The 27,557-nt window shown below is 39.2% G+C and overlaps 1 protein-coding gene across 1 annotated transcript; it reads left to right on the plus strand.

Annotated features, from left to right (window-relative positions):
* Positions 1-457: 457 nt before the first annotated feature.
* On the plus strand, positions 458-26,895 carry LOC134680004 (integrator complex subunit 6). Its single transcript, XM_063538974.1, has 16 exons — positions 458-739; positions 833-910; positions 1,556-1,795; positions 4,551-4,731; positions 13,526-13,746; positions 13,984-14,166; positions 14,950-15,102; positions 15,786-16,016; positions 16,349-16,543; positions 17,188-17,397; positions 19,897-20,097; positions 20,666-20,998; positions 21,865-22,027; positions 23,102-23,280; positions 24,815-24,941; positions 25,534-26,895. Exons 1-16 carry the CDS (start codon positions 623-625, stop codon positions 25,761-25,763), a joined length of 3,042 nt encoding a protein of 1,013 aa, XP_063395044.1. The 5' UTR covers positions 458-622; the 3' UTR covers positions 25,764-26,895.
* The last annotated feature ends 662 nt before the right edge of the window (positions 26,896-27,557 follow it).

Below are 27,557 nucleotides of genomic sequence, written 5' to 3' on the forward strand. Positions count from 1 at the left end.
CACGGCACGGGACTTCGCTCACCTCGTCCCGCGCACCCCCGCATTTTTGGCAGCATCGGTTGCATGAAATAATTGCTTTAAACTCCGTCTAGAGGATTCCTAGTCTATGGGTACGGAACCCTAAAAACAGACAAAATTTTAAATTTGCCGAATTTTTCTACTGACAAGCTGGGTGTGCCAGAGTATATCAACTTAGCGAGGGCTTTACCTTACCACTATTATTTACCTACATATACGTGTTGTATTTCATTCTATAATATCATAAACTCGAAAGTAATGTACATTTACGCACAGCGGCGATAAGTAAGTCGTGAGGATAATTAAATATAATTAAAAAGGAAAATGTGTTACATATTATGGCAACATAAAAGCTAAGCTGCCGAGTTTCCGAGCAAACCCGAACGTTTTTCTATTGGAAACCGAAAATAGCCGAACGTATGATTAGGTCACGTGGTACTTTTGGAGTCTTCGTGGCGTAGCTTGTTCAGCTGCTCGTCGAAGCGGCTGTCGGACGGTCGCCTCTCAACGAGTCTGCGTACGATGTAGCGGCCATTTTTGTTCTTAGTTCATTACAGTGCGCATATTTTAATGTATTTAGAAGAATATTTAGGCAATTTTCACGATGACTATAATAGTTTTTCTAATAGATACATCAGCCTCTATGAACCAAAGAGCTTATTTGGGCGGACGCCCAACATTGCTCGATGTAGCCAAGGGCGCTGTGGAAACGTTCGTAAAGGTACGTGCAGTGTCATCGACTCGTCAACCGCCTCGTTTTGTGATTTATTTGTTTATCGCGTGATTGCTAAAACTGCATAATTTTACTTCATAGGTACGTCAACGTTCCCCTGAAAGCAGAGGTGACAGGTATATGCTTCTAACTTTCGAAGAGCCACCCGCGAACATCAAGGTTAGTATTATCGAAGTAAACACGTTTTCAAATTATTTTCTTTATCATGTGCATAAAGGGGCATAGTGACGCCGGTTTTTTAGCATCCTTAGTAGAACCACTATGATCTGCAGTCCAGTTCATGTCCATACTTTGAAGGTGCGAATTTTACTGAAATAGACAGAACGACGTAAACAGGACAAGCCGCTGCCGCCACCGTTGCTGCGTCCGCGATAGCGTTCGCGACTGCGCTCTCGTCGCACAATCCTATTGGCCAATCCGGTACTCGACGAAAATGGCGATAAGAGAGGGAAATATGAATTTGTACCACGGTGTACTTCACGCACTTAGCAGTGAATCGTGTTATTCAGTACTCTTTGAATAGAGTAGTCCTAATTAGTATTTCTTTTTATGCTTTTAAATGTCATAAAATCATATTGGATTTCAAAAGTGCTTGCTTAAATGATCATCTTTATGTGGTCAAAGTAATATTAGGTCCTATAAGTATTTTATCATATAGTATCAGGCATTGCCTTCTGGGATTCCATGGTAAATCTCATAAATACCATAATGATGTACTAGCTCCCTTAATTACAATATATACCTTTAGTACCGCTAGATCTTGGAAGTGAGATGATATTTAATTGTTGTTTTTTGCTGTTCCAGGCTGGATGGAAGGAAAATTTGGCAACATTTATAAATGAGCTGAAAAACTTGCAATGCCTAGGACTGACAACAATGGGCGCTGCATTAAAACATGCATTTGACGTGTTGAACATAAACCGCATGCAGACGGGCATAGACACATATGGCCAGGGGCGGTGCCCCTTCTACTTGGAGCCTTCAGTCATTGTTGTTATAACTGATGGAGGGAAACTATCAAGCAATGCTGGCATTCAAGAAGAAGTTAGTATTCTTATTTTTTTGTTATTGTTTATACCATATTAGCTGTCTTATTAAATAATAAAAGCTATAGCCTACAGCACTTACAACTCTGGAGAGTCTAGAGTACTCCAGAGGTGTCACAGTGTCTACAATTACAATTGCCCATCCAAACCAAATCTACTATTAGTTTTTAAACAATTAGGTGCAAAACAAAAGTTAACACTCCGGTAGACAATAATGACAGTGAATAGCGAGTGACTTAAAACAAGTGAGTCTAACCGTAAATTTATTAAATAATGCCAACTTGTGTGCATATAAGTATGATTTTATCACACAGGTTAATAGAGCATTAGTACTGCTTTATGGTGGTTTAAGGGTTCAATAAAAATATCATGCTAGGGCCCTCAATCGTGGCAATGTCCACAAAGACATGTGAACCTCTTTCCTGTGAAATGACCTCTCTTGGCTCCTCTACACGATGGGCCAACGCCGGCCACTCCAAGGGACGCATTTATGCATTAGAGGGAGCAAGTGATATTGCTATCTCATTCTACATCATGGCTGCGTCCCTTGGAGTGGCCGGCGTTGGCTCATCGTAGAGGAACCATCACAGGTATTCTTTGTGTGTTATTTATTCTCAGAATCTAACTTTTCAGTATCCCCTAACACTTTTTCTATCGGCAGGTGACAATAAAAACTCGAAAATAATATGAATAAATTGAGACATTTTTTTTCCTCTAATTACTAGGGATAGCAAACTGCAGGTCGCAAGCCACAGGCAGCTTTTGAAAGTGAAAATTGCAATCTCAATTGTGCCTTTTATGACACAAAAAAAAATTGGAGATTCTTACATTAATTAATTGACTTAGCCCCACAGTAAGCTCAAGAAGGCTAGTATTGTGGGTACTCGGACAATGATACACATACTATATTTATAAATACTTAATTACATACAAAACATCCATGACTTAGGAATGAATATCTGTGCTCACTACACAAATAAATACCCTTACCGGGATTCAAACCCAGAACCGTCGGCTTAAGCAGGGTCACTAACCACTAGGCCAGATTGGTTGTCAACAATAAAAGCTTGTAGGACTTAGACCAATCAAATTAACTTTTGTGCCTGTTTGAAACTTTAAAACTGAGATTTTTACTGTGGTTGGCTCTTCTCTTCAAAAGTTTGTCTACCCCTGTCCTGATAAAATTAAATCCTTAGTCCCATAATGACCTAAAATTTCTAGGATTCCTGAGAACACATACAACAACAAGAAATACACTTGACCATGCTTAAAATAAACTTAATAATGATTTCTGTAATAGAAATTAAATAGTGACCTGAATCTGACTGACATTTCTTTAAGTGGCCAATTTGCTGGCAATTTACCCTATACCTAGCTGACAATGTTTTTATTAGGGTTCCGTACCCAAAGGGTAAAACGGGACCCTATTACTAAGACTTCGCTGTCCGTCCGTCCGTCTGTCCGTCTGTCTGTCACCAGGCTGTATCTCACGAACCGTGATAGCTAGACAGTTGAAATTTTCACAGATGATGTATTTCTGTTGCCGCTATAACAACAAATACTAAAAACAGAATAAAATAACTCCCATACAGCAAACGTGAGTTTTGACCAAAGTTAAGCAACGTCAGGCGTGGTCAGTACTTGGATGGGTGACCGTTTTTTTTTTGCATTTTTTCCGTTTTTTTTTTGCTTTATGGTACGGAACCCTTCGTGCGCGAGTCCGACTCGCACTTGCCCGGTTTTTATTGGTACTTATTGGTTAGCTTTGCCAGTAACATTGTCCATGTTTTTTTTTTACTTATCATCAGGAATACAATAGGTACAGCAGAAAATACAAAATTAACTATTGCCATTATCAGTATACATATATTAAATTAATACACAATATTGTTTTAGCTTATTTAGGTAGTTATTCACAGACAGATGAATATTAATTTAAGTCAAGATTGCCTTAATTGATTTGACCCAGATCTCTTGTGATTTAAATGAGGTGTCCTCATTTCAAAAATGAAATTTACCTCAAATTTTAATACCTATACCTACCTACTACTACCTATGTAGTGGCTATAGTAATAGCTCTCTTATCAGAAGTTGGTTTTACGAAGGTTCAACCACACCATATCTACTGTGGTTACAAAATAAAATTTCGTATGTATGTGTGATGCAATATGCAGAAACCACTTTTATTCAGATAGCAGTATACAATACATAAACCCTAGCCTTTGTACATAACATTTTTATTTTTGTTTTGTTTTGTCCGGTTTATGTAAACCTTCTTATGTGCAATAAAGTGACATACATATATACAATACCTACTAGGTGCCCACAAGGAACCCGAGAGCTTTTAACCACGCATTTCTGAGGCCAAGAGAAAAAAAAATTATATGAGTTTAGGTCAATTTTACCAAACTAATTGAGATTATTAGAGGATATCATTGGGGAAAATGAGACTATTAAATTAATATTCTTCCCTCCTCATTCATAAAACGTAAAATGTCTCACATAGTTTAAAATATGTTTGTCTCTTTTTTTAACAAATGCCAACAAATTATTTACAATTGGGGAAAATTAGACAATTTATTTCATTAATATTCTTCCCTCATTCATAAAACGTAAAATGTCTCACATAGTTTAAAATATGTTTTGTCTCTTGCCAAAGAGACTTGAATAAGGACAAACCAGTTATTAGCTAAAAGCTTAAAATTAGTGTGGATGAGCGTTTATGAATAACGGAAACTTATCTTTCTTTACAGTTCAACCTACCAATGAACTGCCCTATACCTGGCTCTGAGCTGACCCGGGAGCCATTCCGTTGGGACCAGCGATTGTTCTCATTGGTACTTAGATTGGCTGGTACTCCTGCAGTCGAGAGGGACTCGGGCCTCGTGCCATCGGACACGTCGCCTATTGATGCCATGTGTGAAGTTACTGGTGGTAAGTGATTATCTTTAACCTACAAACGATCTGCTAGCGTAATAGGCTTAGAGCTAACATGGGAGCCATTCTGTTGAGACCAGAGATTGTTCTCATCATATTTAACCAGCCAGCAAACTACTATGTAATTAACTCCGAAGCTGACACGGGAGCCGTTTTATTAGGACCAGAAATTGTTGTCATTGGTACTCCTGTAGTAGAGATGGACTCTGGCCTCACGCCCTCAGACACGTCGCCTATTGATCCATGTGCGAAGTCGAAGTTACTGGTGGTAAGTGGTCAGTTTAACAAACTACGATGTAATTAACTCAAAGATGACACGCGAGCCGTTTTGTTGGGACCAGAAATTGTTCTCATTTACTCCTGCAGTCGAGACGGACTCGAGGCTCATGCCCTCAGACACGTCGCCTATTGATGCCATGTGCGAAGTTACTGGTGGTATGTGGTCAGTTTAATCTACCAACAAACTACGATGTAATCAACTCAAAGATGACACGGGAGCTGTTTTATTAGGACCAGAAATTGTTGTCATTGGTACTCCTGTAGTCGAGACGGACTCGTGGCTCATGCCCTCAGACACGTCGCGTATTGATGCCATGTGCGAAGTTACTGGTGGTATGTGGTCAGTTTAATCTACCAACAAACTACGATGTAATCAACTCAAAGATGACACGGGAGCTATTTTATTAGGACCAGAAATTGTTGTCATATGTACTCCTGTAGTCGAGACGGACACTGGCCTCATGCCCTCAGACAAGTCGCCTATTGATGCCATGTGTGAACTGGTGGTAAGTGATCAGTTTAATCTGCCAACAAACTACGATGTAATCGACTCAAAGCTGACATGCGAGCCGTTTTGTTAGGACCAGAAATTGTTCTCATTGTTACTCCTGCAGTCGAGACGGACTCGGGGCTCGTGCCCTAGACACGTCGCTTCAATTATGTTATGTGCGAAATTACCGGTGGTAAGTGATATGTTTGACCTGCCAACAAGCTGCTATGTTTTTGGCTAAAAGCTGACACGGGAGCCAATCCGCTGAGACCAGAGATTGTTCTCAATGTTACTCCTGCAGTTGAGACGGACTTGGGACTCGTCGTTGGGGACGTGTCTAGCGTCGTCTATTGATGCCATGTGCGAAAATACCGATGGTAAGTGATTATGTTTGACCTGCCAACAAATGTCACTGGCTAAAAGCTGACACCAGAGACCAGAGATTGTTCTCATTGATCTACTCCTGCAGTTGAGAGGGACGGATCTCGTGCCCTCTGACATGTCGCCTATTGATGGCATTAGGTCAGGAAATGAATGCTCAAAAAACGTTGTAGAGGGAAATGCTAGGAACACAATTTTTGACTTCGTAACTTTGTTTGGACTAGTTAGGAGGTGAACATATCAAAAGTCCCCGGCTCTAGCCCCGGTGCTGGGGGGTAGAGGGCGGTAAGAAGGTCGAATTTTTCGGTTTTTCATTGATATCTTGGAAACTTTGCATCTTAGCGACATGACTACTAAGACAAACCGAAAGCTGATAAAATTAGTTACAAGTTTTATCCAGTCAAGTTTTTCGATATCTTGAATAGTTTTTGAGATACCCGCTCTTGAAAGTTTATTTAGGGATTTTAATTTTATCTTGATATCTACATCAGTGAAGCTGTTAGGCCATGTTTGGTATCATTTTCGTATAAATCGGGGTTGCTGAATTCATTTATGGTATCACATTGACACTATTTCGAAGTAAAACCAAAATTTAAAAAAACATACTTTTTTAAATACCTCTTCACGCTCAAACCGCTGAACCAATTTCGTTGAAATTTGGTATAGAAATAGTGTCAGTCTCGACACAGGACATAAGATAGTTTTTATAACCAAAAACATCTTTTGAGGGTGTGAAAAGTGGGGTGGAAGTTTGTGTGGGGAGTCAATAACCGCTGAACCGGTTTAGATGAAATTTAGGATGGTATACATCTGTGATTTAGATGAAAATGATACCAAACATGACTTCAAACCTTACCTTAAGCAGTATTAACCTCAGGAATTCAGTTTCGTCGACGAAGTTGAATTCCTCCCATACTCCATTTCACAACTTTAAAGGATGATTATTGAGATAAAAAGTATCGTATGTCCTGTCTTGGGACTTGAAATATCTGTATACCAAATTTCAATTAAATGGGTTGAGCGGTTTAAGCGTGAAGACGAATTTAAAAAAAAAGGTATTTGTTTAAAGTTTATATGTTTTTTCTTAGGAATGGTGTCAATGTGATACCAAAAATGAATTCAGCACCCCCGATTTATACGGAAATGATACCAAACACGGCGTAAGAGCTTCACTAATGTAGATATCAAGATAAAATTGAAAGTCCTAAATAAACTTTGAAGAGCGGATATCTCAAGAACTATTCAAGATATCGAAAAACTTGACTGAATAAAACTTGTAACAAATTTTATCAGCTTTTTGTTTGTCTTAGTAGTCATGTCGCTAAGACGCAAAGTTTCCAAGATATAAGTGAAAAACCGAAAAATGAGAGCTTCTTTCCCCCCTCTACCCCCCAGCACCGGGGCTACGGCCGGGGACTTTTAATATGTTCACCTCTTAACTAGTCCAAACAAAGCTACGGAGTCAAAAATTGTGTTCCTAGCATTTCCCTCTATAACTTCTTATTGCTTGGCCTATCATGTATGAAGTTACCGGTGGTAAGTGATCAATGTTTAACTTAAGTGATCAATGTTTAATCTAGGAAAAACGGCTATATAATTAAAATCATTGAGTTGTGAGAACCATTCTGCTGAGACCAACCATTATCCTCATTGGTAACTATTAGCTAGCATCCAGGTTACCGTGGGCACATAATAAGTAATAGTACTATCGTACAGAAAGGACACTTCCCACAAAACCAAAGTTCGACAGCGATTCAGGGTCAAATCATGATATCCCTTTCTAATTTATGGCACTAACCCTTTCGGCTATTTAGGGTTGTCAAAATTGAAGTCATTATCTTATCTGTGGTCGTGCACGCAAAGGGACGTCAAGTTTTGTCAACCCTAATAATCGCTCGGAGCAATGCTGAGCCGAACGGAGCCGAGTTTGCACGAAGTCAGTAGTGTCTCCCCACTGCCGTGAGGGATTCCGGCCACCCGCTTTAACCCTTCGCTACGTCTATGACGCCTTATTGTAATGCATGATGGTTAATATTAAATTGAAACCGCGCACGTCTGTGACCGTTTCTGCCAATCAAAGGGTTAAGACACGTCACCTATCGTTACCTAAATTATCAATGATTACCTACCAACCAAGTACCGTATACTTAGCTCGCATTAATGCGTTTGTGGGACTTCTATTTCATGAGGTATAAATAAGCATTGTAAATAAACATGCATTTTATTGAAATTCCAAGAATACCATTTTCAAGTCAGTCTGAACTACCAGGATAAAAACCGGGCAAGTGCGAGTCGGACTCGCGCACGAAGGGTTCCGTACCATAATGAAAAAAAAAAAAAACAAAAAAAAGCAACAAAAAAAACGGTCGCCCATCCAAGTACTGACCACTCCCGACGTTGCTTAACTTTGTAGGCCAAGAAATAAGAAGTTATAGAGGGAAATGCTAGGAACACAATTTTTGACTCCGTAACTTTGTTTGGACTAGTTAGGAGGTGAACATATCAAAAGTCCCCGGCCGTAGCCCCGGTGCTGGGGGGGAGAGGGGGAAAGAAGGTCTCATTTTTCGGTTTTTCACTAATATCTTGGAAACTATGCGTCTTAGCGACATGACTACTGAGACAAACCAAAAGCTGATAAAAATTGTTACAAGTTTTATTCAGTCAAGTTTTTCGATATCTTGAATAGTTTTTGAGATATCCGCTCTTGAAAGTTTATTTAGGGCTTTAAATTTTATCTTGATATCTACATTAGTGAAGCTGCTAGGCCGTGTTTGGTATCATTTTCGTATAAATTGGGGATGCTGAATTCATTTTTGGTATCACATTGACACCATTCCTAAGAAAAAACATATAAACTTTAAACAAATAACTTTTTTTTTAAATTCCTCTTCACGCTTAAACCGCTCAACCGATTTAATTGTAATTTGGTATATAGATATTTCGAGTCCCAAGACAGGACATAAGATACTTTTTATCTCAATAATCATCCTTTAAAGTTGTGAAATGGAGTATGGGGGGAATTCAACTTCATCGACGAAACTGAATTCCTGAGGTTCATACTGCTTAAGGTAAGGTTTGAAGTCATGTTAGGTATCATTTTCATCTAAATCACAGATGTATACCATCCTAAATTTCACCTAAACCGGTTCAGCGGTTACTGACTCCCCATACAAACTTACACCCCACTTTTCACATCCTCAAAAGATGCTTTTGGTTATAAAAACTATCCTATGTCCTGTGTCGAGACTGAAACTATTTCTGTACCAAATTTCAAAGAAATTGGTTCAGCGGTTTAAGCGTGAAGAGGGATTTTAAAAAATATATATTTTTTTAATTTTGTTTTTACTTCGGAATAGTGTCAATGTGATACCATAAATGAATTCAGCACCTCCGATTTATACGAAAATGATGCCAAACATGGCCTAACAGCATCACTGATGTAGATATCAAGATAACATTAAAATCCCTAAATAAACTTTCAAGAGCGTCTATCTCAAAAACTATTCAAGATATCGAAAAACTTGACTGGATAAAACTTGTAACTAATTTTATGAGCTTTCGGTTTGTCTTAGTAGTCATGTCGCTAAGATGCAAAGTTTCCAAGATATGAATGAAAAACCGAAAAATTCGACCTTCTTACCCCCCTCTACCCCGCAGCACCGGGGCTACAGCCGGGGACTTTTGATATGTTCACCTCCTAACTAGTCTAAACAAAGTTACGGAGTCAAAAATTGTGTTCCTAGCATTTCCCTCTACAACGTTTTTTGAGCATTCATTTCCTGACCTATTGGTCAAAAATCACGTTTGTTGTATGGGAGCCCCATTTAAATCTTTATTTTATTCTGTTTTTACTATTTGTTGTTATAGCGGCAACAGAAATACATCATCTGTGAAAATTTCAACTGTCTAGCTATCACGGTTCGTGAGATACAGCCTGGTGACAGACGGACGGACGGACGGACGGACGGACAGCGAAGTCTTAGTAATAGGGTCCCGTTTTACCCTTTGGGTACGGAACCCTAAAAATTATAATACGCTAATGATCATCACATCTGTTCATCACATACCCTTAGTGCATATTCACCAAGCTACTATTACATCTTATATTTCAATAGCCCCCGATCGTAATCGGAACATTCATACAAATATTTAAATAGATACAAAGCATAAATTAGTTACATTATTAAAAGTGATTACTGAATATATATTTAACATCGGATCGTATTTACGTCCGAGGGTTCCGTACCGTATGTGTTAAAGACGAAACAGGAGCTGAGTTTTAAATATTTTAGGTAAATATACCCGTCTCGCTAACGGAAGCGGCTCCTAAAACTAGTGCGATAAGGACAAGGCGAAAAATCCTGCGTAAAAATCTCTAATAAATCAAGGTTTCGTACTCGACTGTTTCCTCCTCCAAAACTTAAGCAATCGTAACCAAATTTGGAAATCTAAGTAAATGATTATGAAATTATCTGTGTCGGACCGTTTTGCTTTTTTGGCTCATTGATATCAGTTTTGAACACTACGCCTCTCATTGCGGCATAGTCAATTAGGCCATTTTGGCCATTTTTGAAGGGCTCTAGCGCCTTAAAAAACAAAAATATAAAAAAAAGCAAAACGGTCCGACACAGATATTGACAATAATTATTAATATGTGTTGAAAAAATCATTGCTCTAGCATCAAAATCCACGGAGGAAACAGTCGAGTACGTTTGTATGGAGAAATGACCACTCCTGTTGGCTCTTAATGCCATTCATTTAGGTATTTTTAGGGTTCCGTACCTCAAAAGGAAAAAACGGAACCCTTATACTCGTAGGATCACTCGTGCGTCTGTCTGTCTGTCCGTCTGTCACAGGCTATTTTCTCGGAAACTAATGGACCATTTAAGTTGAAATTTGGTACACATATGTAAATTAGTGACCGAAATATGAACATGTTTTTTTTTAAATTTTAATATACATAGGTTCGAAGCTATTTAAGAAAATAGCAAAAAAATTACCATTTCCCGAGGGGGGGGGCCTCTTTATCTCCTAAACTACTGGGTCAACAATTTTGAAAAAAAAATGCACAAAATAGTTCTTTACCTATAGATGTCAGGAAAACCTATTACAAATATGTGCAGTCAAGCGAGAGTCGGACTTATGTACGGAACCCTAGAAACGCGAGTCCGATTCGCACTTGGCCGGTTTTTGTTTACTCAAGGACTTATTATTTTGTATACTAGACCCGGTTTTGTTACATATTTCGCTGATGTATTGTATATAAATAAAATAATAAACCATGACTGACGTGTATACATAAAACACTAAATATAATCCATATTTTTGATACATTCATATATTTGAACCAGACGTATGTCTGTTCCTATGTATATAGGAACCTATGTGTTTCAATGTCTGAACCAATTTTGTATTTTTAAATTCAGTATTTAAATAACTATAGTTCGTTTTTTTTAGCATTAGAAAGAACTTGCAAGAAGGTAAGCGATCTTGACATGTCATTTAATTGAAAAACACTTTTTAAAATTCAAAAACTATTACTTATGAAAGCAGAAGAATATAAATGATCGTATTAGATTCATAATTGTTACATATTTGCCGTAACTTATATTTAAAATGTGTTTTTCAATTAAAAGACACATCAAGATTGTTTACCTAATTTCTAATGCTAAAAAAAAACGAACTATACTACAGCGGTTTAGAAAGAGAGACTTATTTATTAGTTGCATTCTCACCACGGACAGTCAAACAGACGGACAGATAAATTCAATAAGCATTCATAGAGATCCTTTCACACTGAACCCTAAAAGAAGGGCCTATGAGCATGATTCTCACGTCAATTATTTAAAACAAATGCGCTCCGTGCGAAAAAGGGGATAGTGAGAGCCCTAAGCAGGCCACTGACGAGCCTTCCAAATGGATGCCGTTACAATGGATTCATCCAAATGGAAGGCATCCTAATATTAAACATTGTACGTTTTTGACATTCACGGACCGATTTTGGATTGCAGCCACGCTATTTGGACTGTTGGAAGGCTCGTCAGTGGCCACCTCTACGCTAAACCTGTCCAACTAGTTTTTGTGGTTGCATGTGTATACGGTTCATTTAGTGTCAAGGTGATCTGTGTCACATAAACATTGTGATTTTTTTACCTTTTTTAGACTTTTATTATGATTCATCCATTATATTACGCGAGTTTGAAAGCTTCTATGTAAATGCGCATAGATGAATATTAAAATGCCGTGTTTGTGCAAAAGTTTGCATGCTGTTTCAATACTTACTTTCACTTCAAGCCAGCAATCTTAAGTAACATAAAAATAAACAACAAAAGCTTTGTTTAAACTTGCCTATTTATTCAAAGTTTTGAACATTCGTTGCTTTTAAGACTGAACAATCACACATGTTTAAAGTTGTTTCGTATTTAAATAAACTCTTGTATTTAAATATGAAAACCATTGCGACACGTGGCCTGAAGTTCACCTTAGAATTTTTGCTGTTCTGTGTGGCTACCATCAGTTTGGCACTGACATAAATATGTGACGTTCCACGGCAAAAGGTACCTTATGGCGGCTGGCGCTTACGTCGCATAGCGCCGCAATACTATTGGAGTGGCGTTATTAATAGCGTAAGCGCCAACCGCCATAAGATACCTTTACCCGTGGGACGTCACATATACGATATCGAGAATGTAACATACTTTCTATGCATCTCGCTTGTACTCGCATATTAGTGTGAGAGAAGTTAGTGTATATGTCCGTTTTGACACTGTCAATGACTCATGGGACCATCGCCCACACTGGTGAACCTTATGCCTTTTGTAATAAGGTAGGAGTGTTGCTGTTTGTGCGGGTACTGTTGGATATAACCCGATATAAACATGCGCAAAAAATACTTGGCGAGCCCAATAACGTCATATGTCTATAAAAACAATTACGTATGTCATCACTTATACCAGCCACATTAAATGGTCGTGTTTGAATAAATAATTAGGTACGTTTCTGACCTATACGCAATAAAGCGACGTTAAACAAGAAACCCCCTAAGGAATCAGGAGTGGAGTCGGTGTGGAATTCAATTATGCTTATTGTTATAAATGGGTTATAAATTGTGTTAACAATTGACCCGACCTCTACCTCACTGTTTTATAATACGTATAGTTATCTTTTTTGCAATGGCACTGGTAAACAAGCGTGCGTCCCGCGCGTTTGGTATTTTCTTTTAAACTTTTACTTCAGGGGCACAGAATAAATAATTATAATAGTACTAAGTACAGAAGAATCACTCGCTAACAAAATGCGTCTGTTACGATTAGGACAGATATAGCCGCTAGGTGGCAACCCACTAAAATTGGTGTGGATCTGATGTACTTGTAGCTACCTATTGCAAATCGACGAATCGCGCAGTGAGCCACGCCTGCCAGGGGTGTCACAAGCGTGTTGTCGGAGTTTAAAGGCTTATAAGAACTTGCTGATTTGTCAGCTTAAAATACTTCCTAAATTCTTAATAAATATGTTTTCTATTACGCCACCTTGTGCATCGGGTAATTCGGGAAGAGGGAAGTCGTTTCCCTTTAGTACTTGAAGCGCCGTCACGCCTCCCAGTTTACTAAATGTGTTTATTAACTAAATTGATTGTTACAGGTCGGTCCTACTGCATCACGTCACACCGAATGTTGATGCAATGCATCGACAGCTTGGTCCAAAAGGTCCAAAGCGGCGTGGTGATCAATTTCGAGAAGATCGGCCCCGATCCCCCGCCGATCGATGGAGGGACAGTGAAAGATGGGACTGAACCGGCAGAACCTGAGGTTACTCATGGGGAACAGGAGAAGGAGATTGAAGGGGACAATGAAAGGAATGGGGTAAGTTGTGATTAATATAATTTACCGTAAAATCAAATAGTCGTAGTTTCCCCTCTACTATCGCGCGAACTCTCATTCGATTTTAGTTACATTGCGGACGGTTGGTTATTGGTTACGTTCAATTCAACTGACCGATTAAAAACCGCAATGTGATGAAACTCGCATGCGAGTTCTCGCATCGTCTAAATGAGCCCTAACACATAAATAGCAAAATTTCTAAATCAAATAATGTTTTAGCGATGGAACGGCGGGCCGTACCAAAGCAGCATGACCACCAACCAAGGTCCGAGCGCACCCCAGGCGTGGCACTCCTGCCGCCGGCTGATCTACGTGCCGCGGACCGTCTCGCAGAAGGGCTTCGCTGTCGGCTTCTGGCCGATCCCAGAGTCTTTCCGGCCCGACCCTAACGCGCCTACTTTGGTAAGCATTACTATTTTAAGACCAGTCAAGCAACGTAAACTGGGGTTCCAAATGTTACATACTCTAATCCTAGGCGTGGTCTTCTGATCCGAGTCGGCAACCCCTAATCTAGCAAAAGGTTTCGCTATCGAATTCTGACGAATTCCTGCGACCTTTAGAATTAAGATTTTTTTGTTTCATCTTTAGACCTTACCTTACCCCAATGCGCCTACTTTGGTAGGCTTAGTTATTTTACATATTAATAAAGCCTTATCAGTGTTTCCGATTATTGTTTGATTAAATTTAATAACAATGAATCATGCGTAGAGTTATTGATATGATATCTATGGGAAATACGTGTCATAATGTATACAGATATTCCAGATGTAGTGCATAATTATTTCTAATGTTTTTTCACGGAAACGTACGAACGTATCTTGCTATTTCTATTATAACCTCGCTATTATACCTTGCTATTATAACCTCGGTACTTTTTGTACCGAGACTCACTGAAGTAGCATGACTAATACAAACGTTTCAGAGAAAATACGATGGAAACCAAATTATACACTACATCTGTATTTACACATGTGCAAGTTGCGAAAAGCTTCTAGAAGATAGAAAAGTACTTACTCGGTAATTTCAGGAAGCAACGCACAAAAAATAAAAAATGTTTCCGTTTTGGAAATGGAAAATATCGTTCCCCATAAAAATATGGGAGTTTCCGAAATTATTCCATGTGGTAATTTTTCAATGTTGAAATCTTCCCGAGGGCACATACTGATGTGTATTGTACGTTTTCAGCCGCCGCGGTCCGCGCACCCCGCGGTCAAGTTCACCTGCTCGAGCCAGGAGCCGATGGTGATCGACAACCTGCCGTTCGACAAGTACGAGCTCGAGCCAAGCCCGCTCACGCAGTTCATTCTCGCCAGGAAACAACCTACCATTTGCTGGCAGGTCAGTGCAACCTTTGGCTTTAATTCTCCTTCTTGTTGACGTTGCCCTGAAAGGACGGGAGTTCACATATTGACACACTTAGGGCTGATTTACACGGCGCGCGAACTCGCATCCGATTTTAGTTACACTGCGGACTGTCGGTTACGTCCAATTCAACCGACCGATCAAAACCTGCAATGTAATCAAACTCGCATTCGAGTTCTCGCATCGTCTAAATGGGCCCTTACGTTACGAACTGCGTTTAATACAGGTCGATACATGTCTTATATAGAGTGTACAGTGCTTCGTTTATAGCTAGGTATTAGCGTTACAGTTATAATGGCTCCTCTACACGATGGGCCAACGCCGGCCACTCCAAGGGACGCAGCCATGCGGTAGAATGAGATAACAATATAAATGCGTCCCTTGGAGTAGCCGGCGTTGGCCCATCGTATAGAGGAGCCATAAAACCGACAGCTCTACTTTATTGCCTTACGCTTTGACGAAAAGACATCTTGTGATTTTACTGTAATGGCGCTGTTTGAAAGAGTTCTAGCAGCAAGCATGTTCTATATTGTAATTTCGTGCTGTACAAAGTAAAAGCAGATATTATTATACGCTTTTTTTTTCTGTGTACTTATCATGAGTCAAATAGTATTAATTTCTGTTAAATTTTTTATTTATTGTCATCTTACTAATTCCAGGTGTTCGTAGCAAACAGTGGTTGCAAGAACTCCGAAGTGACCCACCCGTTTGGCTACCTGAAGGCGTCAACGAATCTCACGTGTGTGAATTTGTTTGTGCTACCATATAACTATCCGGTGCTGCTACCGCTTCTCGATGACCTCTTCAAAGTGCATCGGTGTAAGCCCACTCCGGAGTGGAAGTTGGCTTTCCAGCAGTATCTAGATAGGATGCCCTCATATTATGTCACGGTAAGCTGCTTCTGCTGTTTTGTTATGCAAGTGGGTCATCATGCGTCATAAGCAGTCATGCATTGCTTTTAAACAATTGAATAACTTACTGACTGGCTTATAATTAAGTCTTAAGAAAACCTTCGGACAATGTTTAATAACTTGACTTCGTATAACTTAAAGATTTTTATTTTAGTATTTAAATACGAAACTTATTTATTGCTGCTTAAATTGACTTGAAATTATGTTCTAACTAAGCAAAGAATCAATTGTTTTCTAAAAATGGCTTCTAACACTTAGTAATACTTAGTAGCAAAACAACATGTAATTCATACTTACGTTTTACGTTTCAGCCATTACGAAGAGCACTGGCGAAGATGGGCGCCTCGGCGCCGTTGGTCCAAAGTCTCATCCCTGACACGCAGGACAACTCACTCAGCTTCTCCGTACTGAATTACCTCAAAAGACTGAAAAACCAAGCTAAAATAGAATTTGAGAAGCTGTGTGCGGATGTTATTAATAAGGCTTCTTCGAATAACAGTCAAAAGGTAAGAATCGTTTCATTTAGACCTTTTTACGAGTTTATAGTGTCTTAACAACTAGGTACTTGCGAATCTGTAAAATAATATTTTGATCGACCAATATTTAACTTTCAACTAAATAATTTGAGTTAGTTATTGGTTGGTACTGTTGTCGATCGTGTGCTACAGCAGCAGATTGGTTGGTAGTCGTCACATCCGAAAAAACCGGGCAAGTGCGAGTCGGACTCGCGCACGAAGGGTTCCGTACCATAATGCAAAAAAAGGCAAAAAGAAAACGCTCACCCATCCAAATACTGACCCCGCCCGACGTTGCTTAACTTCGGTCAAAAATCACGTTTGTTGTATGGGAGCCCCACTTAAATCTTTATTCTATTCTGTTTTTAGTATTTGTTGTTATAGCGGCAACAGAAATACATCATCTGTGAAAATATCAACTGTCTAGCTATCACGGTTCGTGAGATACAGCCTGGTGACAGACGGACGGACGGACAGCAGAGTCTTAGTAATAGGGGCCCGTTTTACCCTTTGGGTACGGAACCCTAAAAAAATCCTCTTGGATTGAGTTCGTGTCTGTGGAAACTCAGAGGAAATATCTTTTACAATTTTTTTTTTCAGTGTTTGAAAATAACAATATTGCTTGAAACTTGCAGGTGGCCGAAAGCGTCCGCGTGATGCCGCGCTCCCCGCTCAAGAAGGACCTGACGACGCACCCGTGCCTCCAGGACAAGCTCTCGGCGCTCCGCGACCAGCTCAACGAATTCGGGGGCTTCGTAGTCGGCCTCTCACGTGGACGGAACAAGAATCAGGCGCATACGTATAGGAACCCTTTTGATATACAGCGGAGGGATCTGTTGGATCAGGTATGGATAAATATAGGACATTATTACACAAATTGACTCGGCTTAAGAAGACTTTTGTTGTGGGTACTCAGACAACGATATATATTATATAATATATAATTCAGCCTATAGTCCCCACGCTAGCCCAATAGGGGATTTCACATACACATTTGAATTTCTTCGCAGATGTATGAAAGTTTCCTCAGGAGGTTTATCCTTCACCGAAAAGCTAGTGGCGAATATCAAATGATATTTCGTACGTAAGTTTTGAAAAACTCATTGGTACGAGCCAGGATTTCAACCCGCGAGCTCTGGGTTGAAAGCCGGACGTGATATCCACTCGGCTAATATAATATATAAATACTTAAATACATACTCCCTTATTCATAAAACTTTACGGGCCTGAGTTACTTAGTTAAAATTATGTTTAATCCCTTTCCTTCAAATACATAAGTCGAAATTATAGATAAAGACAAACGATTATTACGATTATTAAAACTATTGGGCGTATTATGCGGCTTAAAATATTACACTATACCCTGTAGATAAGGATGTGCGCAAGCGATATTTTTAAGTGCGTGCACTATCAATCCTGCATATTATTCGTAAACATGCTGCCAAGGTCATATTGATCTTCCGACCTTTTTGAGCATTAAATCCAACTTCTACTAATTTACTTAGGCCGCCTTTACACCTGTAAGTTTTACTTACGGAAGTCACTTACGTAAGCGACTTACGATATTTTTTCAAGTGTAAACAGTTATTGTAAGTGACTTATTGTAATTTCTCACAGCTTACGTAAATTGGAAAATTACAGGTCTAAACACGTTCGAGTTTGTTTACGGAAGCGACTCACAGCTTATCGAACTAAATTGATAAGTTGAGAATGTGACCATAAGTTTCTCAGCTGATGAAATAGCCGGTCGAAATTGTGTATCATTTTTTTTATGTTTGGTGCAACTTTTTCCAAAAGATATTCAAAAGTCGTAGAATTCATTCTTATAAAATTGAAAAATTGGTCTCGGTCTTCCAGTCTTAACTCCTTCAAAAGATTTTCAAATGCACCTCTTGCCATTCTTCTTTCTAGCCATGGTTTTATCCAGCATTTTCTTTTCTTTTGCTTTCGACTATTGGATAAAATTATGTATGCAGCAGCTGCTTGAACGTGGCGACTGTGAGAAGGCATATTATTACTGATTTGGGAAGCATAATGTAAATGGGTGTCTAATAATTTTTGCAAGTTTAAACTTACACAACTTACGTAAGCATTATTTACGTAACCATTTAATGCAATATTACGCAAGTAACTTACAGGTGTAAAGGCGGCCTTACTGTAAGGCCGCCTTTACACCTGTAAGTTACTTGCGTAATATTTACATAATTTACTTACGGTTGCATTTACACTTGCAATAAATGCTTACGTAAATAATGCTTACGTAAGTCTTTTAAGTTGTGTAAGTTTAAACTTGCAAAAATTATTACACGCCCATTTACATTATACTTCCCAAATCAGTAATAAAATGCCTTCTCACAGTCGCCACGTTCAAGCAGCTGCTGCATACATAATTTTATCCAATAGTCGAAAGCAAAAGAAAAGAAAATGCTGAATAAAACCATGGCTAGAAAGAAGAATGGCAAGAGGTGTATTTGAAAATCTTTTGAAGGAGTTAAGACTGGAAGACCGAGACCAATTTATCAATTTTATAAGAATGAATTCTACGAATTTTGAATATCTTTTGGAAAAAGTTGCACCAATCATAAAAAAATGATACACATTTTCGACCGGCTATTTCATCAGCTGAGAAACTTATGGTCACATTCTCAACTTATCAATTTAGTTCGATAAGCTGTGAGTCGCTTCCGTAAACAAACTCAAACGTGTTTAGACCTGTAATTTTCCAATTTACGTAAGCTGTGAGAAATTACAATAAGTCACTTACAATAACTGTTTACACTTGAAAAAATATCGTAAGTCGCTTACGTAAGTGACTTCCGTAAGTAAAACTTACAGGTGTAAAGGCGGCCTAAAACAATATTCTGTTTTCTTATATGTAATATTCGAATGAAAAATCAATGTGTAAAATAGAATAATGCCATTTCGGTTGCTCTAGTGGCTTTGCCTCCTGTCACAGAATAAATAATAGTATTAAGTACAGAAGATTCACTCTCTAGCAAAACGCGTATGTTACGATTAGGACAGATATGACCGCTAGGTGGCGCAAGCGCCACGCGCGGCTTATGGCTAGCCACTAAAATTGGTGTGGGACGGGTTGCGACTTGCGACGCGACTAAATCGCGGAGTGAGCCACGTCTGCGCCTGTCTAATTCTTACATAAAATCCCGGACTACATCCTCTTACAGTGTGATATTAATTTGCAGTAGCCACTAAAATTGGTGTGGAACGGATGTACTTGTTGCGACGCGACTAAATCGCGGAGTGAGCCACGTCTGCGCCTGTCTAATTCTTACGTACATAAAATCCCGGATTCCATTCTCTTACAGTGTGATATTGATTTGCAGGTGGTCCGAATGCGCGCCAACTTCCTGCAGCCGTCTCTGGCGCACACGCGGTTGGTGGACGAGGACAGCCTGCACTCGATGCCGGTGGCGCAGATGGGCAACTACCAGGAGTACCTCAAGCGCATGACGCCGCAGCTGCGCGAGATCGAGACGCAGCCCGTGCGACAACATATGTTCGGGAATCCATTCAAGATAGATAAGGTACGGTTATTTAATAAACATTTTGACGGGACTTGTTATATGACAACTTGCACTCTATGTGGTGGCGTAGATGGGCAACTATCAGTAGTACTTCAAGCGCATGACACCACTCTGCACTTTTATTTCTGAAGTGACATTTGTGACATAACAGTAAACTATAATAATTTAAAATTTCCCATAGGTGAGTAAAATGATACGAACACTTAACAGACGATTTGGTGGTAAAAATATGGGTGCACTCATCATCTCAAAAATATGTTTTACAGCTTTTATATTAGTGAATTAAAAACGATGGGACATATTTTTGAGTAAGTTGTTTACACCTATATTTTCTGTGTTCCACCATTTTTTAATGTAGAGGAACGAACATTACTAAAAGGAACTGGTGTCGAATTGGTGATTGAAAAAAAATTATGGTCATCTTTAGTCGGAACTGCTATAATTTTCAGATCGTAGGTCTATGTGGCCTGTATTATTTATATTTTCATAATCTATTTCTTGAAAGTTACGCTTCGTTTCGTCCGTGTACCTTACGAGGTATCTAACACATACCGTATGTGTATTGCAGCGCATGATGGTGGACGAGGCGGACATCGACGGGCTGGGCGGCGTGCGCGGGGCGGGCGGCGGCGGCGGCGCGGGCGGCAAGCGCGGCGCCGAGCCCCCGCGCGCCGCGCCGCCCAAGCGCAAGGCCGGGCCCCTGCCGCACGACTTCACCGCGCGCCGCCCCTCCGAGCCGCTGTCGCCCTGCCCCTCGCCCGCGCCCTCGCCCGCCCCCTCGCCGCCCGCCTCGCCCGCCCCCTCCCTCGCCCCCGCGCCCGCCGCGCCCGAGCCGCCGCGCCGCCCCGCCTCGCCGCTGGCGCCCGTGCCCGCCGACCTGCCTTCCGGCCGCCCGCCTGAGGTACGTACAGTAGAACAGTACCTATACATCAACGTGTATAACGGCAATTTATTTTTTTTGTTCTCAAATATTGTCACCTGCCAACAGTGGTTCAGAAATGTTGCTATTTACGGCAATAGTTACTCATATATTCTATTTGTTATACCGGGTGTGGCCTGCAACGAGCAAATAATTAAAACATAGATTGTACTCCTCAAAAGGTGACACTTTTGTTCAACAACTTTTAAAAATTATGAAGTAGGTACTTAGATACTAACTCCCTATTTTTCATACAAAATAAATATTATCTTCAATGGACGCCATCGCCACGCCATATCATTGTGATTGACGTTGCTTGTCACGCCTTAAACATAACAAAATTCGCAATACATTGCGTCTTAGAATAAACTTTAAAGTGTATTAAAAATTAAACCACAAGTTATTTTTAAAAGTCGCTGAAAAAATGTTGGTCAGTATGAGGAGTACAGCCTATAGTTTAATTTTTTGCTCATATTTTGTAATATGGGCCGGGTGTGGCCTGTGCCACACCCGGTATATGTAAACATCAAGACAGTAACTGTTACTATAGTTAGTTACTGTTACTGTAGAAAGAAGGTAAACAATCTTGATGTGTCTTTTAATTGAAAAAACACATTTTAAAAATAAGTTACGGCAAATATGTAACAATTATGAATCTAATACGACCATTTATTTATATTCTTCTGCTTTCTTAAGTGTTAAAAATCAGTAACTATTACTTATGTAATAGTTACTGATTTTAAAAAAAGCGTTTTTCAATTAAAAGACATGTCAATATCGCTTACCTTCTTTCAAACTCTTTCTAATGCTAAAAAAACGTACTATAATATACTGTTTTGATATTGCAGGAGCCTCCCCACCTGGAGCCGGGCGGGCCGGGCGCGCCGGCGCCGTGCGAGCCGCCGCCGCCGGCCCTGCTGCCGCCCGCCGCGCCCGCCGCGCCCGCGGCACCTGTAGCGCCCCTCGCGCCGCCCAACCTGCCGCCCGTCGTCAAACCCTTCCTCAATGGAGGTCACTACTTTATTATGCGACATTTAGGGCCAGTTGCACCAACCACATTTGACAGACTGATCAACGTCAGCCGGCGCGCCCCGGCCGACAACCAAACTGTTCGTATCGTTGAAGAGTTCGCTAAATTTTTATGTATGGGAAGTTTCATAGTGGCGCGCCGGGGGGCGCCGGCTGACGCTGATCAGTCTGTCAAATGTGGTTGGTGCAACTGGCCCTTAGTTATTTATTAACCTCCTTATTCATAAACTTTGTAAAAGTTGACAAGCCGATAATAATCGTTTGTCCCTTTACATACCGATACGTCGGAAAGGGACAAACGATGATTATCGGCTTGTCAACTTTAGTAAACGTTTATGAATAAGGGGGTTAAATTTTATTGCACAAAATATATACAACAATGTACAAATCAAGTCAACCATAGGGCCAAACAAAAACACTTAAAATTACTACAGAGAGAAAAACATCAATAAATAATAAAAGCAAACCAATATGCTTATAAACTATGTACATATATATTACATAACACATTCATTGTGTCGGCCCAGAGCTCATTACACAAGCTGCGAGCATATACGTAAATCGGTGTACGGAGCCGCCGTCGCGTATACTTTGCATTATTATTATTAATAACGGTTCAACGTTTCGTCTGACCTGTCTGATCTCTGTGTTAGATTTGCGAAATACAACTTTTTTTTAAATAACCTGGGTATTATAAATTCAAAACGGGATTTTTTTAAACCACATAATTGAATACATTAACTTTTTACTGAAAAATTAACTAGCAGAAATATTTATAAAAAAAGACTGAACAAAAGACAATTAAAATAGAATCACTTTGATTGTATGTATATAAATACATGTTTTATGAATAAAAATGATCTTTAGAATACTTAGTTTTTGAGCTGGATTAACCTTTAGAATGCCGCGCGTCACGTCATCGTGAACCTTGCTGGAATGCACGAGGGTTGATATTGGGCTGTAACCGCGCGCGTCAGTTGACGTCTTTGGCGGTCAAAAGGTTAACAAATACAGCATTCTTGTAAGTAAAACATTGACCGTATAATGTATCTTCAGACGCGTACACGACGATGGGCGGCAAGCTGCCGCGCTCGCCGTCGCCGGAGGCGGCGCCGGTCCCGGCCCCGGCGGCGCCCGCGCACGACTCGCAGGAGCTGCAGATCAACGCCATCATACAGGGCATCGCCGCCGGCACCAACACGCTGGCACGCCCTAGGAAGCGGCCCCGGAAGAAGGTAAAACTCAACCATGAATAGTATAACCCCCTTAAGGCTCATTTCCTCAAAAATGGACGGCAAAGTCGACTTTGCCGTCTAAAAAATAGGTCGCGAAGCGCGTAGTTTATGGTCAGTCAAAAAGTTAAAAACATTGCAGTCTCGATTTTGGGACTGCAATGTTGCATACAAATTCTTTTATTTGTCGAGTTCCAAACTTTTTAAAAGTTGAAATGACCATATCAAATGAAGGCACAGGCCAATTAAACAGCCAAACAGATGATTAGTTGATGAACTCAAATAGGTTGGCGTATTTTTGGCAGAAAAATACACTTCAATTTTTTTTATTAAAAAAAAAATAAAAAGGCGGCAAGGGCTTTTTTCTGTGAAAATATATACTTAAGAACGTTGCTTTTGTAATATTTATATGATATTTATATTTCTTGCACCATTTTTGAGAAAAGCACCATATATGACTCGGCTGGAAGGCTACTTGCTGGCTTCGGATTCAATTAAACGGACTCCCAAGGTCATCCGTTTAAAACGAATCCTCAGCCTGCAAGTAGCTACTTCCGAGCCTCGACAGTTATGTACTATTAGACGGTGCGAGAACTCGCATGCGAGTTTCATTACATTGCGGTATTTGATTGGTCGGCTGAATTGGATGTACTAACCAATTTATTTGCATTTTGGTTTTCTTTGAAAATATGTACGGCCTTTTAGGTTAGGAGGGCAGAATAGTTCTCAATGTAACTAAAATCGCTTACGAGTTCGTGCGCCGTCTAAATCAGCCCTTATTCATAAAATTTTACGGGCCCGATTTAGTTAAATTATGTTTTATCCATTTCTTACAAATTCATAAGTCAAAATCACAGGGTCATCCATTAATTACATCACACGTTTAGGGGGAGGGAGGGGGTCAAGAAAATGTGACATATTGTGACATGGGGGAGGGGGAGACACAAACTTTGTGACGTCACTTTAACTTAATCAGTAGCCGAAAATTTATTTAAATTATTTTATTCGCTGTACATTTAAATAACAAGTTTTTAAAACGATAATCATTTTTATTCGTTAATTTTCTTTCCTAAGCAGTTTTGGGTTATAAAATTACTAATATTTATATCGTCAAAAATATTTTGATAAAATATTAATAATACTTAGGTACTTACTTAATTCGATTTGGCGATTTCGTAAAAAAAATGTGACGTCACACTAGGGGGGGAGGGGTTTGCCAAATGTGACCAAGTGTGACAAGGAGGGGGGAGGGGTCAAAAAACCTAGAAATTCGTGTGACTTAATTAATGGATGACCCCTAAAGACAAAGGATACATAGTTAATTAAGGCCAGTAACGTGTTTATGAATAAAGCCATAACTCTGGATCAGTGAATTCAAGACTACTTTACCTAACTAAAGAACCATTAGCTCTGTTTTCTTCAGATTGTGTTTAATTTATACATACAATGTAATTCCAATATTATTAAATATTATAACTTATATTATATCCAATATTAATGCGTTAAAAATGATTGCATTTGTTTTGTTCGTTTTTAGGTAGAGAAACCTTCTCCGCCACCACCTGCACCTACCCAACCGACTCGGAAAGAGCTCGCAGACATCAGGAAACACAACCTCACCGTGAGATCGGAAGTGTATCGAGCCGTGCGTCGGCCGGGCAGAGGTTAGTATATCAGCATTGACATAATTTTAGTGCGTTGGGGTGGTATCCCACCTGTCCAATTTCTATGTCCAATGTGAATTGCATCTCACTCTCTCATTGAGCAAAATTTGAGACGCAAATACACATTGGACCAAGACAGATGGAATATACCATCCTAACTTAGTGAAATCCATCGCTTAGTGAAAATCATATAGTTTATTAGTACGATGTGGTCAAAGGTTTTGCTGCATCCGACTATTTTGTATTAAATTCAGGTTTCATTTGATTAACAAATTAGTGACCAAATAAACTGCGTTCTACTAGAAAACCACTACTCGAAGACTAACATTGTCGTCTCAGATGTCTAACAATAAGTGATAGTCGTGATCTTAATAGGTTGCGCGCAGAGCAGTTACACTATTCTTATATTATGTACATGTATAAGTTTTCTTTATTGTTCTGTAAAATTTTATAATATTTAACGTAAGCGTCATATTCAATATGTATTAATATGGCCGCTTAATCAATTACGTTTTCTGATAATAACTTAAATATTTAGTAAGTTTTTGAAAAATCATTTTTTTATATTCTAATACACACTGTTTTGTTTCAGATTTCGCAAAATTGTTTGAACATTTAAAACAATTAAAAGGCAGTGTTGACGTTAAAAAAGAACTAATACGTGAAGTGATAAACGAATCGTTAAGGTTCAAAAGAAAGGCCTTAGCGAAACTATTGGAAGACTTTTTAGCGGGCCTAGAGAAGAACGGTAACAGTGCTTCAGTTAACATGAAGAGATTAACAAATTCCGTGTATAGTAACTCCACTAACAACTACAGCTAGTGTTACGTGATATTGACGGACGTTCGGGACTTGGAAACACGCCGTACTAAATCTGGAGCCATAACGTGGGTACTTTAAACCCCGGTTATCTCTGACAAGATATCGGATACCTGGTTATCGGACAATGTCGTCGTACACCGTATGTTTTGCCTTAACACTTAATAGTGATATAAGCAACAGAACAAAACGCTTACACAGTGAGAAGTAATATAATGTGATACATGCAATAATATTTACTTAAAATGTGTTCTTGTTTAAATATCCTAATGTGTATACCATAATACTTTAAGCGTTCTGTGGTCGTCAAAATGTATCACTCTGAATGTTCTGCCGGGCCGTATTCTGTGACCTACTTTTTCTATCTATTTGGTACTTATAAAAACGTGAATCTTGCTATGACGCATAAGTGAAATCGGGCTCACAAAAATAATGATATTAAATAGATGTAATAGGTCGTAGAATACAGTCTCTGGATTGAGATATCCTCCGATGTATGGACCTCTAGTCCTCTTCATTTACCTATTTATTTTTACTAAAGGTATCAATCAGTGTTAACGACTGTATAGTTGGGTCCCTACGACGACGTTTCCGCCTTTTACCATTAATATCACTAAGTAACTCTTAGTACATCGGAAGACGTGCCTTGTCTTCCTAGTCTCATCAGTAATTAAATTACCACTTAAGCATGATGTCCAAAGCATTTATTTTAATTAATTGCATTGAACTTCATTTTAAACATGTGTCAGTCTGAGTTTTGATCAAATTGGACGCATTTTATTGTCATTTTGTGTTCACAATGCTAGTTGTATTGAAGAAGCAATATGTAAGTTTAAGACGTGATTCGTTTGTGGGATCATTTAAAATAAATACCTTGCAATAAGTACTTAATTCGTTTGATGAATTCAGCTCGATATTAACTTCTATACATTTAATTAAATCCTCTTTTATTGTGAATTTTAAAGCACAAAATGACACTAAGATAGTGTTCAGAGATTTGTAAAAATATTGTATATAATAAATATAATGTATTATACCAATGATAATATCTGTGTAGGATGCTTCAATGCATTGGTCAATTGTAAAGTGTATATATCTTTTCTAAATAAATTATAATCCTTATTGGATTTTTACATTACGAGTTTTTATTTGTACACCATATTTGTCGTACGAGAGACGAGACGCAATGTAATTCCATCTGTTCGATACGATCAAGGCTAGGTCTTTTGTTTTCCGAAATCAAATACAAGGGACGTCATAAGCATAGATATACCGGGTGTGGCCTGTAATATGAGCAAAAAATTAAACTGTAGGCTGTACTCCTCTTACTGACCAACATTTGTTCAGCGACTTTTAAAAATAACATGTGGTTTGATTTTTAATACACTTTAAAGTTTCTTCTAAGACGCAATGTATTGCGAATTTTGTTATGTTTAAGGCATGACAAGCAACATCAATCACAATGATATGGCGTGGCGATGGCGTCCATTGAAGATAATATTTATTTTGTATGAAAAATAAGGAGTCTAAATACTTCATAATTTTTAAAAGTTGTTGAACAAAAGTGTCACCGTTTGAGGAGTACAATCTATGTTTTAATTATTTGCTCGTATTACAGGCCACACCCGGTAATGGTATGTTAATACTGATTAGCATATTTCGGAAACATCAGTTAGTGATAATTTGAACGACATTCTACCAGTGAACGGAAATTTCCGTTCACTGTATTCTACAATTTGCGGTAGGTACATAGACAATAAACAGGATAATGAAATTGTGCGTTTTATATGTCGATCA

The sequence above is a fragment of the Cydia fagiglandana genome, chromosome 3, assembly GCF_963556715.1.
Source record: "Cydia fagiglandana chromosome 3, ilCydFagi1.1, whole genome shotgun sequence".
NCBI lineage: Eukaryota > Metazoa > Arthropoda > Insecta > Lepidoptera > Tortricidae > Cydia > Cydia fagiglandana.

What these genes read in the sequence shown, in the direction of transcription:
- LOC134680004 (XM_063538974.1), top strand. Translation starts at nt 623, where the DNA reads ATGACTATAATAGTTTTTCTAATAGATACATCAGCCTCTATGAACCAA. An exon ending in CTTCGAATAACAGTCAAAAG is followed by an intron (nt 16,544 to 17,187) that starts GTAAGAATCGTT and finishes TGAAACTTGCAG; the next exon opens with GTGGCCGAAAGCGTCCGCGT. An exon ending in CGTGCGTCGGCCGGGCAGAG is followed by an intron (nt 24,942 to 25,533) that starts GTTAGTATATCA and finishes GTTTTGTTTCAG; the next exon opens with ATTTCGCAAAATTGTTTGAA.